General features: G+C 39.1%; 2 protein-coding genes across 3 annotated transcripts in view; both read right to left on the bottom strand.

Moving 5' to 3' along the window:
- Positions 1 to 1,676, bottom strand: part of ptchd4 (patched domain containing 4) — a 28,772-nt gene extending 27,096 nt beyond the window's left edge. The window contains exons 1-2 of one of the 2 annotated variants that reach the window (XM_086019838.1): positions 1,405 to 1,676; positions 730 to 1,310 (exon numbers count right to left, since the gene is read on the bottom strand). In XM_086019838.1, the coding sequence (XP_085875964.1) occupies positions 730 to 1,278 (549 nt within the window). In that variant the 5' untranslated portion in view covers positions 1,279 to 1,310; positions 1,405 to 1,676. Of the gene's footprint in view, positions 1 to 729 lie in introns of both variants that reach the window. The other variant, XM_086019836.1, reaches the window with a different exon arrangement.
- A 10,210-nt stretch (positions 1,677 to 11,886) lies between these two features.
- ift20 (intraflagellar transport 20 homolog (Chlamydomonas)) lies at positions 11,887 to 12,285 on the bottom strand. The gene has a single exon (XM_086019289.1). It carries the CDS (start codon positions 12,283 to 12,285, stop codon positions 11,887 to 11,889), a length of 399 nt encoding a protein of 132 aa, XP_085875415.1.
- Between the last annotated feature and the right edge of the window lie 1,958 nt (positions 12,286 to 14,243).

Genomic DNA, 14,243 nt, shown 5'->3' with positions numbered 1-14,243 from the left:
ATGCATCTGTGTCTATTTAAGCCAACACATGCTGCAGAGTAGCACTATTTCATTCATATTTTTCCACAGCGGAAGTGCCGTGAAGGGCACTACAAGTGAATAAAATTGAAAATGACTTAAGCAGCTTGAATCACGCAGCAAGTAGCACACAAGCCACGCTGCAACATCACTGCTGCATTACCCCCCAAAAATGTCTTTTATAGACAATTAACAATTGTTGCAAACTGTATATTGCAATCTGCAGGGTGCAGTATGAGGTCACGAGAGAATATGGAAAATTCATTCTGATGGAGTCAATTAGCTATTGCAGTCATGGCATGCTGTATGTGTTGCCAGGAGATGGCAAGAGGGAACCACTGCATAAAAAAAGAAAGAGGATATCCCTGTGTGTGTATGGGGGGGGGGGGTGCGCGCGTGTGGGGAGCTGAACACCCAATGGAGCCAATCAATTCACCTGCACCAACACATGGGAGGGTGAAACCGAGAAAAGCTATTGCAGATGTCTGGGTTATGGAGAGGTTTTCCCTCATATGCTCTCATGCACTGTACACGGACGGCACTGTGTGTTGCGATGCACAGCCCACCATAGTGCAAATGCTGCATTCATTCAGAAATCGACTGCACGTCTATTTGCATTCTGCACCATCCCGGGGACTCTTCTGTTATGATTTTGGAGGGGAGTGGGCAGCGCAGGTTAGGCCTGCTTCTAACGCAAGGGCTCCAGCTCACCTTTAACGTCGTGTTGGGGTAGCTGACGGGCACCTTGTGGAAAGTGCTGTTGGAAAGCACCGCCTGTCGAATGTCTTCGAAGATGGTGATGATATCATCCAGCAGACAGCGCTTGTCTCTGTGGCTGAGCACGCAGAGGTGCGCGAAGGTGTAGTTGAATCCTTTGTAATTGACTCGCAAATCCAACACCTGCTTGTGAACTTGCAGCACCTGATCGGCCACCTCCAGGATGTTCCCCCCGGACTTGGCCAGCAGAATCAGTCTGCCATATCTGCCCGGAGTGTGCAAATCCGAGTACAGCTTGTGCTTCGACTGGTCGAGGTGAAACAAGCTGTTGGCCAGACTTCGTTCGATCTTTGCCAAGCTGTGCGTCGGGGCCACCAGCAACTCAAGGTCCGTCTCCGGCTTGAATCGGCTCAGCACCGTAGATCCGAAAATGATGGTGAGAACCGCGGGCACGGTGAGAAAGAAAACGGGGTGTCTGCTAACGAATAAGCCTAACCAGTAGAAGGAAGCCTTGAGCCCTCTGTGTATCACTTGCCGCAGCATCCTCCACAAAATCCAGCTTGCAGATGCCCCGTCTCCTCCGATGAAGCACATGTGACATCAGACCCTCGTTTCCCCGCTCGGTCCAATTCGTAAGAGAAATAACGCCATGCACACACATACACACACCTGGAAAGACAGCATTGCAGCAATTCGCTGCAAGACGCGCGGAGAGTCACGGCGACAGCGGGACGCTCACTAATTCATCCTTCATCAGCCTCTCCAAAAGAATCCGTCTTGTCTCATCTCAAGCCATTCCGCCCGTGCGTGAGGGGGGAGCCGCGCGAGTCCACTTGACTGTTGCGGCTGCACGCCAGTGACGAGTGGCGGCGGTGTGAGATGGGCGATGTACGTGCATGCGCGTGTGCATGTGCGTGGCTCCTGTCTGCCTCCACACATGTTTCGCCAGCGGTGGCGGCTGGTTTATGTGCTTAATTGTAAGCGTGTGACGCCGGAGAGACGGGTGCAAGGCAACGGAATGGGCGATGGTGGTTTTGCAAGTGGTGTCTGGTTATTTAAGCAACTGCGGCGGCAACAGGCAAGGCAAGCGTGGTAAAATCCCCCCAACCCCACCCCTGGTGGGGGTAAGCCTCATTGTGTGGAGATTCGTGCTGGGTGGGTTGCACTTGCACTGGCCATGTGACGCTGAGAGGGAAAATTACACCCGTCATCCCCGTACTTGTTTTTGTAGGAACTGCATCATTCATTTACTGAACTATTTATGGAGTAAGATAGCTGTCAAAAAGGCATATGCGTGATGAACGATTCATATCCGCGATAGTAATCATTTGTAAGTACAAATTAAAATTGTGAGGGTTTGACTTCTTTTCTTGAGAGTACAAATCAAAATTGTGAGGGTTTGAATTTTTTTTCTTGTGAGTGCGAATCAAAATTGTGAGGGTTTGACTTATTTTCTTGTGAGTACGAATAAAAGCTGTGAGTGCATCGTTTTGTGAATACGACTCTCGCTTCTACGACTACGAATCTTCGCTGCGCACGAATTGCCAGCCGAGGATACAATCACTTTGTGACAGGACGAATCTGCACAACATGCAAATTAGGATGACGTCACGCAGGCCACAGGCAGTGTCGCGAGGGGAGCTAATCAATCAGCGATTCCTCCCTGCGCGCATGCGTAGAGAAGAAAACAAAGATGCCGAACTATTACGGATACAAATCGTTAATCATGCCTAGGCTATGCCTTTTTGACAACTATCTTACTCCATAACTATTGGGCTGAGAAAATAACTTAGGCAAGCATGTTGTGCCACAGAACTTACAAAAATGGGCAGGGGTTCCACTCTAAAAAACAATTGGGTCAAAAATAACCCATTTGGGATCAAAAATTGACAGATCCACTAATTGGGTCGATTTGACCCACCTTCTTTTTTTGTGTGTAGAAAATAGTCCAATTATTTGGGGTTGTTTTCGACAAAACGACCCATTTTTACAACCAATCACAGCTCGACCTGTTTTCTGGGGCCAAGCAATGATTGATCGTCACCTGAGCCCTGAGCGACTGTGATGTCATTTTCAGTCGACAGAAGTGACAAAATGGCAGCCCCCTGAGCTAGCTAAAAATGGGTGGATTTTGCTGCTTAACTCATTAACTCAAACACAATATTCATCAAAATGTCATGTTTCGACTAGTGAATGGGCATAGAACATATTATTGCAAAGAATTCGGGGGTTTGACTTCCCCTTTAAAAACCAGGGATGAACCAGAAATAGCCCTCCGATTAACCAGCCAGTCCAGGGTGTGCTCAGTCTCTCGCCCAAAGTCAATTGGAATGTTCTCCTATTACCAACGACCCTAGTGAGGACAAGAAAACATTGAAAATTGATGGATGATTGGATTTAAAGTTTTTAAGTAAGATCAATCACCAATTGCTGGAATCTAATCCTTCAAGACAACTGAAATAGTGTCATGTTTTTGTCAGTTAATGGCAAATCAATACTGTACTGAACATGGCCCCAATGTAAAATGTTTTGTATTTTGAATGTGTGCTAAAAGCTAACCTCACACACTTTTTTTTGTTGTCTGAGGGGATAAAACACTAATTTACTGCTGTGGTGTCTGCATTGAGGTTTTTTTTTTCCCATTTGAACAAACTGCAATCAATGCTAATACTGCTGAGTGCTAACATGTCTGTCAGTCAACTCACTTCCTGAACGCGGCTAACTAGTCATTCATTACAGTTCAGGATTAAACCTCATACTTGACTTTTCCCACATCTAAAGAATATATTACAAATTAACAATCATGAGTGACATTTCATTTATCATACGTACTATCTCATGCAGCCACCCATCTTTTTCCACTTTTCCAAGGTCAAGTCATGTTCTCCTTGCTAAAAAGGGAGATTGCCATGTCCCACTGATGCGAACCCAGCCATTAGACGCTCAGTATTGAGCCCCACATCCATGATTGGGTCCACTTGGTGTTCTGAGATGTGCTTTGTCTTGTCACTCACCTTGCACCTGTTTGCCCTAATACTGTAGGGCAATAACACTCCTGATAACTCAGTTCCTAGCATCACTGAGAGATACCCCTCCACTATCCACAAGAAGGTGAAAGCACAAGGAGGGGATACAGTACTGTGTGAATTATACAATAATATTAAAGTTAAAAGAATAATACATTTTTTTTATTGTGCTCTCTTTTAAATCAAGATCGAAATAAAAAGAATGTGTGACACGTACAGGTTGGGTGAACTCTAACATTTCCCAGTCGAAACACACAAAGTAATGAATCTTTTCTGCAAGGTCAAATCCAAAGTATATCATGGACAGAAATGCAATCAACATTGATGCAGAAACAATGACATGACATCACCTCAAAGCATTTCAGAAGTGTCCAGCTAGATTAAATTAATGCCGCCACCCATATTGCTTGCAACCCCCAGAGGGCACAGTGTCTTGGTACAGTGATATGATACTCTTTGATTAATGAATTGTGGTTATTTGTTTTGATAGCATGGATTTGAAATTGCTGAGGCAATTCTATGAATAAGAACTTTGTTTGATTATACTGACGAAACAATTAAAGGCTCATTTAGTCTTCAAAATATTATTGTTACCATATTGGTGGGCTGACAATATATCGTGTTACTGACCACTCAACTCTATTCATAGAGCACTCTAAAAACAACCACAGCTGCATACAAAGTGCTGCACATAAAGTAAAAAATCAGACATAAAAACAATGACAGTTAAAACAATAATTAAACAGTCCAACCATTATTTTTTTGTACCGCTTGTCCTCAAATGGGTAAGATGGACTCTGTCAGCTGCTGGGCAAGAGGCAGAGATATATAGACAACTAGGGCTGTCAAAGTTAAAGCATTAACTACAGAGATTAATTTAAATTTCATAACGCATTGAAAAAATTAACTCAGTTAACTCAGTTTTATTTACTTCCTGTGGCAGCTGACCTCTGCTCGCTTTGCAGCCAAACTTAGAGGAGCGCCACTGTCATGAAGACAGACTTTCACGTAGTTTTACTTTAAAAAGGTGTTCAACGGCTCATTGGAGAAATCCAAAATAATTTGCGTACTTTGCAAAGCCAAATTAAAATACCATATTAGTTGGATGTCTTATCGTTCAACAGTTGTATTTAACAGGAAAAGAACCGTATTCAAGAATCAGAGAAATCTATTAGAAGAATTAGTCTTTGAATCAAAATATACTTTAAAATTTTTTCCACATGAACTCCAAGATTTTACTCAAGTAAATATCGGTTCCAAGCTTCGTAAAATATTGTAGTTGAAAAATACGATTGAATCGCGATCAATTATGGAAAAATTTGCGATTAATTAGTTTAAAAAATTGAATCGCTTGTCAGCACTACAAGCAACTACTAACAGTTACAGTACATTCACACTAATGGATAAATGAAGTCTTCAAGGAACTTAACATGCATGTTTGTGGAATGTGAGTGGAAGCCGGAGAAACCGGACACAACTCACGCAAGCACCGGGAGAACATACAAACTCTATACAGCAAGGCCAGAGTAGGGATTCAAACCTCAGAACTGTGAGTCAAAATTCCATCCACTAGACCACTCTGATCCTCTACAGTCAGATTATATTAAAAAATATAGTGGTTCATACACTGCCTATCCTGTTGCCACATAAAATATCAATGCGGATCACTTAGATCAAAATCGAGAGGACACAATGTGATATGTAAGGCTGTCATGACTATCTGATGTTTTTCTGGTTGTTTAACAATAAATCAAAACACTTGGCTCGCTTGAGGACGCACGTCACCTGGCGCAGGAGTTATCATCAAAATCTACAGCAGTCATATCAAGCAAGAGGGCCACAAAGGGGCGGCGGTGGATCATTCTATTCCAATTTGACTCGAGAAGTGATGGGCCAAAGGTTTGAATCCAGATGTGGGAAATGGAAAATAGGACTGGATAGATTCTCTGATTCTATATGTCTATTGAAGAGTTGCCCCTTACCTGCTGGCCTGAGGAAGCTGTATACAGTATGTGGGTCATTTTCATAATTTGGTCAGTTATGGTAAAGACGTGGCCCGCAGAATTTACTTCAGAAGATCTATTAATTTTACTGACGTAAGTATTTGAATTCTTGGCAGTTATCCATCTAAAGGTCATCATTGCTACCAATGATTCTGAAGTAATAATTTACGAACTTTGAATGGCAAAATGTTTATACAGTTAAGTATCCGAAGCTTCATTGTGCATCATGTTTTCTGAAGATGCTAGTTACATTTTTTGGGTATATCAGATTTCTCTCGTATTGCTTAATATGCATTTCCAGTCTAAAGAAGGAGCAGAGGAAGAAAGAAGGATACCGTGACAGCGTAAGAAACAGCAAGATTTTCAAAGACAAACACATGGCGGCGCCTCTTGGCATAAGACCAAAACTACAGCAAGACAGTCTTGCGTTTTTTTTACACGCTAATTGTTCAGCCATGGAGGAACAAACTAGACTCTTCCTCCTCAACGGAGCTTTGAACCCCGACTCGATCACCTTTTTTTCAATGCGTCACACAAGGAAGTGGTGACAGCTCTGACGAAGGCTGGCGTGACAGCCGAAACTGTCAGCAAGATTAAAAAAAACTATTGACTGGAAAAAAAAGTCAACCCAAACATATTTTTTTTCAAGAATATGTTATATGCAAGCCCATTAGTTGAAACAAGGCATTCTGATAAATATTGCGTTTGTGGAATAAGAGTTAATCCAGCCATTTTTAGCCATCTCCGGGGGCGGCCATTTTGTCACTTCTGTCAACTGAAAATGACATCACAACTGCCCAGGGCTCAGGTAACGACCAGTCATGGCTGATCTTTTTTCTGAAGCTGAGCCATGATTGCAAGTCAAATCATTTGACCCACAAATGTACTGAGTGTGTATGTGTGTGTGTTATAGCTGCAACATGGAGACCAACTCCATCTACATACATACAAGTCAATCAGGTTGTGGTCTTCGTACGCTGTGCAGCAAATTACTGTATTCACTGTATTTGCATCTGTGTGTGTGTGTGTGTGCGTGTGCTACTATCTAAAAGTGATTTTCTGCCTGAGTGGTTGTTTCCCTAATGCTGCCGATGCCTTGTAATCCTGTGGGAAGCTGCAAAGTTACCCCTCACCACTATCAGATCCATTCATCGGCAACACATAACACAACTGCCCCAAGTACATTTCTAACACAATGACACAGTGGCAATTGCACGTTGGGCAGTGAATGCTTGTGAATGTAGCAAATTTGTGGTTTCTTCAGAGTTCGTAAAAGGTGGCAAACACGTTCGCAAATTTTGGAGGTATATATATATATATATATATATATATATATATATATATATATGTGAATACAGTCATTATCTTGTCTGTAACTACTGATCTTTGGTCAGGGCTGTCATGTCATTCAAGCGGTTCACTAAAAGCTATCTTCTACAGCAGCAGTTCTCAACATGCTGTTCCTTAACCCCTAATTAAAAAGAAGAATGACAATATTTCCAACTGTCAACACTGAATATTGAATTGTTGCACTGTACAGTGTGTTTTTGCACTTAATGAGACACCTCGGCTTGGGCTTCACAGTATCTTTTGTCACTTGATGGCAGGGAGGCACCTGCTGTTATCAAGCTGGGTTTGTTTTTGTGGTTTTTTTGCATCGGTGCTACTTTTTAATAGATATTAAAAACTTTTTGTCACACAACATTTTACAGTACTGGTCGAGGGATACACCCAGGTATGTAGGATCAAACTGAAGCAAGAGAAAAGGCGATTGCTATTTGTTCCGGCTGGACAAAAAGGCGGATAATCGCAGGACGGAAGGGTACCCTGGCTGCAGGCGGAAGACGATTAACGGACCGGAAATTTTAGTAAAATTCCCAGCTCTGTTTATGGTTAAGACACAGCACAATTATATTGGTAAAAAGTTGATAACGTGAGTTTGATTACGAGGTGTCAGGTGATGTGTATTAAACTGGATTTATATTATTAGGTTGTTGTTTTTTTGTTTTTTGTTTTTTTTTCATTTTTGAACGTCAAGCTTCCATGCATTGATTGGATTAAGTAATTCTGAGGAATATTTATGAGACATCATATATTTTGCCAACCAGAAATAATTGCATAGAAAATGCTTACATAAGTAGTTAATATATTGAATAAGTTTAGTATTTAATCTATATAGGAAAATAATGATTTATTGACTGTGCAGTTCAAATATATCTTAAATTTAGGTTAAAGGAGAAATAGGCTAGTACGAACTAACATATAATATAAACACAACAGAGCAATATTATATAAAGGTTGTGTGCAATGCAATGATGCAAGATCCAGCAGGTGTCTTATCTACCCATGACTAGTTCTAAGTAACTAAACAAACATCAGGTAAAAAATGTGACTCCACTTGGACTAACACAGCAAACAAACAGCAACTAGCTATGACAAGGACACAATGAACCGAGAAAGACTGAAAAAAAAGCAGGCAACTAAATACAAACACAATTGACGAGATGAGGAACACCTGGGCAAGACACAATGGGTTGGTTAAAACAAGGCACCTGGGTGACAAGCACAGGTGGAAAGAATAACCGAACAGAGACAGACGGTCAAAGAAAGCAAGGAAAACATGACACCAAATTGGAAATAAAAAACATAATCAACAAAGACAGATCATGACAACTATATTTCACGGAAGTCTTATTTATGAAAAAAAAAAAAAAAAAAAAAAGCTTTTTTAAGGCAACTTCGTCTATTTGAATTAACACATTTCTAATGTTGCTTTCACTGAAGCAGCAATGCTCCAAATCTATTGATTCAATAGAATTAATAGGTCAATTTGAAGGAAATCTTTAACGCTTCATGGTTTACCCCCCGATCTCTAAGGATAACTGCGTGATGACCCGAAGCAGAAGCTCCAACTCGAATAGTAAAGTGTCCAGGCTCACTCACCAAAATTAAATTCTCGTTCTTAAAAGCCAGCGTGCAAGCAAAATATCCTCTTTTAGAGTGCCACCACATGTTGTTCCTTCATGAAGAATTTTTGAACTGTCTATGATAGTTCCTTTGGGGACATAATTAAAAAATAGGGACATTTGGAGGAGCCAGTATGAATGAGCCTGATGTTGATAAGCATCAGTGGCAATTGAACCAGTAGTTTTGTCCTTATTTTGTCAATGATTAATTCACATCATTATTCACGCAAAAATGGATGGATTAGATGCAGGCCGTACCATGTCTGAGGCCCGCAAAGAGATCGGGGCTGACTCTACAGTCATCCGCTGCAGCTTGTTGCTATTATCTGCTTTCCTCCATCTGTTCATTGAAATTGCCCTCCTTATTATCCATCCATCCATTATCGATACCGCTTATCCTCACAAGGGTCGCAGGCGTGCTGGAGCCTATCCCAGCTGTCTTCGGGCAGTGGGCGGGGGACACCCCGAATTCGTTGCCAGCCAATCGCAGGGCACACAGAGACAAACAAACATCCGCACTCACAATCACACCTAGGGGCAATTTAGAGAGTCCAATCAACTTACCATGCATGTTTTTGGAATGTGGGAGGAAACCGGAGTACCCGGAGAAAACCCACGCAGGCACGGGGAGAACATGCAAACCCCCCACAGGGAGGCTGGAGCCGGGATTGAACCCACGACCTCTGAACTGTGAGGCGGACGTGCTAACCAGTCGACCACCGGCTCCTTGTTATTATTATTATTGTTATTATTATTATTGTTATTATTATTATTATTATTTTTACTACTTTATCTCAGTTTCATCTCAGTGCTTTCTTAACTATACTGTTTCTCGATTATCCCTAGAAATTTCCCTAAATGTTTCAATCTTTTCATCTGTAACAATATGATATCTCAGCAAATATGGGATTAAGTTTGGGCCTAATCCTAAATTACAACGGATATGATTTTGAATACCAAAATGACCTTCACTGCAAAGAAAACTATGTTCTAGGTAGAACCTCAGGGCCATATTGTGAGAAAATCAAAAAATCAAATTTACCAACGGAAAGAGGACAACTGCCAAAAGGATACATAACCCTTAGGAATGGAAAAATGCATTCTGGTTATTTAGAAAAAGTGGTGTGAGAAGAAATACTGGAAAAATGTCATTTTGTTCTGTTTATTTGTTTGCGTCAGGTCAGAAGTTGGTTGACTCCATGTAACAGAGATGTGAAGCAGTTCTCAGAAAGAATGATTATACAAAGTACAACTGCTCTGGTGAGTCACAGGAAAGCCAACATATTTTCATCTTAAATTATAAGTATTTGCATTTATAAAGGAAAATACAGACTAACATAGCCTAACATTCCATTTTTCTTCACTGTCTGTAAAGGAATAAGAATATGATTCAATTTCCTTCCTGTTTTTATTCAGAGAATACAATATGTTGTGGTCCATATCCATTTGTGTGAATGGAAATAAAAGGTACTGAAAAAATATTTCGATTTTTACCCTTTTTAAACTAACCATTTCAAATGAAAAAGAAAAGATCATGTGTAGGAACTGTATGTGGGAACATTTCAAAAGTAACTACAGAAGCACATTCATGCAGTGAATTAATAATTAATATAGGAACTATATGAGGAGCACTAACACCTCAGCACTATGCATAGCATGCTCAAAGAATCTGCAGATGCAGTGCATAAGAACCCCCTGAAGGATTGGATTTGAAGTTGTGCACAAAAGCCACAACTGCCCTTCTGGGTTTTTTCCACCAGTCACCCACATGGAAAGCGTGTGTATTCCTAAGGGAGAATCCAAGTGCAAGAGTAAAAAGATTAAAAAAAAATAAAAAAATAAAAATCACTGAAGGTAGTTTAGATATAATTGGCTCCTGTGCAATGAATGTGAAACTTTAGCAAAATATTAATTATAATTGACTTCTAAGACACTAGAGAAAACATGCATTCCTATATTTATTAACACTAACAGCAGTAGTAGCAGCTAAGAAAGAAATACATCGTCTTAATCTAAAGAGAAGCCATTGACATGATTGTCTGTGATATACAGTAACATGCCCTAAAGTGCAAAACTCTGGGGTACATAATTTGTGGACGGTCCCTAACACAAACAGTATGAGAAATACAGCATATAGCACCGTTATTTGCATTTGTATGTGTGTGTGTGTGTGTGTGTGTGTGTGTGTGCGTGTGTGCGTGTGTGTGTGTGTGTGTATTTATTCTTAGCTCTTCTTTTACTTATTTTCTGTGTTCGGTCTTGATCTGCACAGAAATTTTGCTGTGAGTTGAAATATTGAAATATTAAGTGGTCTAATTTACATACAGTAATTCTCCATCAATGGCAGAGATTACATTATAGACCGCCCCTACTATAAGTGAAATCCGCGATATAGAAATATCATATTGAAATACACCTTAAGCATGTTTTTAACAGCAGTGCTTAATTTTTTTATAGGGGCCTTTAAACACACTTTTAAATCAATGCAAACACTCTATTTAATCACATACACTAGTGGTATACAACTAGGGACTGTTTTTTCATCAACAAAAAGTCAGTTAAATAAAAGCACAAATTATCCAACCGAATGGTTTTCAGAATTTTTAACCATATGTTTTAAAGTAAATATTTCACACAAAAACAACTAAAGTGTCAAGCTGGGGTAGTGACAAAAATACTTAATTCACACAATAATATGACATCACTATCACTACTCACATTCCCACTAGACTATATTTGCCATTGTTATTACAGCTGCCTCTGAGAAAATGACTTTCAGGTGTCGGGTTTGATAAATTAAATATAGTAATAGTTACACCAGTTGCTTTAGCATACATACGTTTGCAAATGTGTTTCTCTGGGGATCTTTTGATTATTGGGGAAAATTAATTTTTGGCGCATTGCAGTGTGACAACTTGTTTTCTTGGTGTTGATATCCTTGTCCTGTATGAAGCACTGAATAAATCGTATTTGAAAACATTTTGAACACAACCCACGGTCCCTTTTTTCTTTCAAAACGGCCTAATTCATTTTAGAAATGTTTATAGTATTTGATTCATAATAATGTGTATTGATAATGCAAAAAAACATGTATATATAAAATTGGATGAGTTCACAGGCTTTTGTACAGCACCTCCGCTGGTCTCCATCTCATCATCACTTCTGCAAAATGTACTGGTTAATAAACTCATTTTGTTCGGCTTCTACTTTCGACAGGGTCTCATACTCAATATGATATCGCTTCAGTTGCATCATCTTCTCTGCAATCAGAGCTGAAAGTTGCTGCTGTTGGGCCTCCCTTTGCTTTGCCACAAACTTCAGAAGGTTTCTTGTCCCAAGGGCCTTCAACTTTTCTCTCTCTGTCTCATTTGCCAACTCGTCCACCAGGTCCATGAGACCGCCGATTATTTTCAGAAACTGCACAATTTTGTCCAAAAAATCTTTGCAGTCTTCTTTGAGCTCTGTTGTCTTTTGGCTGACATCTGGCTCGAGTGCGCGGAGCTTGTTGAGTTCGTCAAAATAACAGCCCGCCTCTGCCAATGCATCTTTAGCCATAGTCTGCACAACTGTGTCAAAACATAATCCCCATGAACAAATATATTAGTGCTGTCAAGCGATTACGTTTTTTTTTTAGCCAAACGCAAAATTTTCCATAATTGATCATGATTAATTGTATTTTTCAACTGCAATCTTTTACAAAGCTTGGAACAGATATTTACTTGAGTAAAATCATGGAATTAATGTGGGAAAAAAATGTATATTTCGTTTCAAAGACTGTTCTAATAGCTTTTTTTGATCCTTGAATATGATTATTTTACTGTAAAATACAACAGTTGCATGATAAACCAAAGATGTACAACTAATACGGTATTTGAATTTGGCTTTGCAAAGTATACAAATTATTTTGGATTTCTCCAATGAGCCGTCGAGAAACTTTTTAGAGTAAAACTATGTAAAAGTCCATCTTTGTGACAGTGACTCCTCTAAATTTGGCTGCACAGTGAGGAGAGGTCAGCTGCTACAGGAAGTAAATAAAACGGAATTCATTTATATATATATATATATATATATATATATATATATATATATATATATATATATATATACATATATATAATGATATATATATATATGGTTATATATATTATATATTATATATATATATATATATATATATATATATATATGATTAGGGCTGTCAAAGTTAAGGCATTAACAATGGAGATTAATTTTAATGTTATAATGCACAATATATATATATATATATATATATATATATATATATATATATATATATATATCATTATATATATATATATATATATATATATATATATATATATATATATATATATATATATATATATATGATTAGGGCTGTCAAAGTTAAGGCATTAACAATGGAGATTAATTTTAATGTTATAATGCACAATATATATATATATATATATATATATATATATATATATATATATATATATATATATGTATATATATAGATCAATAGAGCTCACCTGCTATAGAAGGTGAATATCAATCAGTATCTTGGAAACCAATCAGGATCACAGAATAATGTCAGTTTTTTTTTTTTTTTACACCTTTTTTTTCTCCCTTGGGGGACGTGTTTATGACACAAAGGATCAAAGCTCTGTTTCAGCCTCACTGTCTGACATCTTCAACAGCAAACATCATTCTGTGACAAACGCACGTGTTTAGTCGACTTCAAATAGCTTATTGATACTGGTTGGTGAGATACCAATAACAGATTGTCAGGTATCAGTTGCATTTAGCCCATTATGATTACTCATAACTATGTAATGAAATGCTTGAAGCAGGTACAAAAAAAAAAAAAGGTTCCAGTAATAATGCCTGACAGAGTGAGGCTATCAGGAGAATTAGGGGAGAACATTTGGAATCCCTCTCAATCAATGGAACTCCATTTGTTCCATGATTGTGAAACAATTTTACACATTCAAATGAATGGAAATAGAATGAATCAATTCCAGCTCCAAGGCCGACACACCGGGAAGGGGTGAGGTTGCCACACCGCAGATTGACCATGTATACCAACATCTAGTCATGGATTAGGGGGAGAAAAGCGAAATCATTCTGACTTTAATCTGTTGATGTAGTATTTGACTCCTGTGGTTGAGCAATAGTAACAAAGTATGATAGGAAAGTAGGGCTGAGCATTTAACAAAATGTCTTTTTTCAGCAGTCATCAAATTGTTTTTATACAGTACATCTTTTTTCAGTTGAATGGGAAAATCTCACTGTCTCCATGAATATGTCATATTGCTCAGATGCTTACCCTATATTGCACAATAAAAATTAGCTCAGACTGAATCGACAATTCCTGTGCTGGTTACATTAGTAGAGCCATGCATTATAAACCCTTTAGGAAAAAGTCAGTTTTGCTTAGTTAGCTCTTCAAAGTTTGTGCGTGAACACATCTTCCCTGTTTGCGGGTGCCAAAATGAGCAAAGCGCACAGAGAGATTAAGTGAGTGCGTT

This window comes from Filicampus tigris, chromosome 20, assembly GCF_054856515.1.
Source record: "Filicampus tigris isolate MCC_2025a chromosome 20, RoL_Ftig_1.0, whole genome shotgun sequence".
NCBI lineage: Eukaryota > Metazoa > Chordata > Actinopteri > Syngnathiformes > Syngnathidae > Filicampus > Filicampus tigris.
Note: the sequence above shows the minus strand (reverse complement) of the source record. Positions and strands in the feature narration are given on the sequence as shown.

Coding starts and splice junctions, on each gene's coding strand:
- ift20 (XM_086019289.1), bottom strand. CDS start 12,285: ATGGCTAAAGATGCATTGGCAGAGGCGGGCTGTTATTTTGACGAACTC.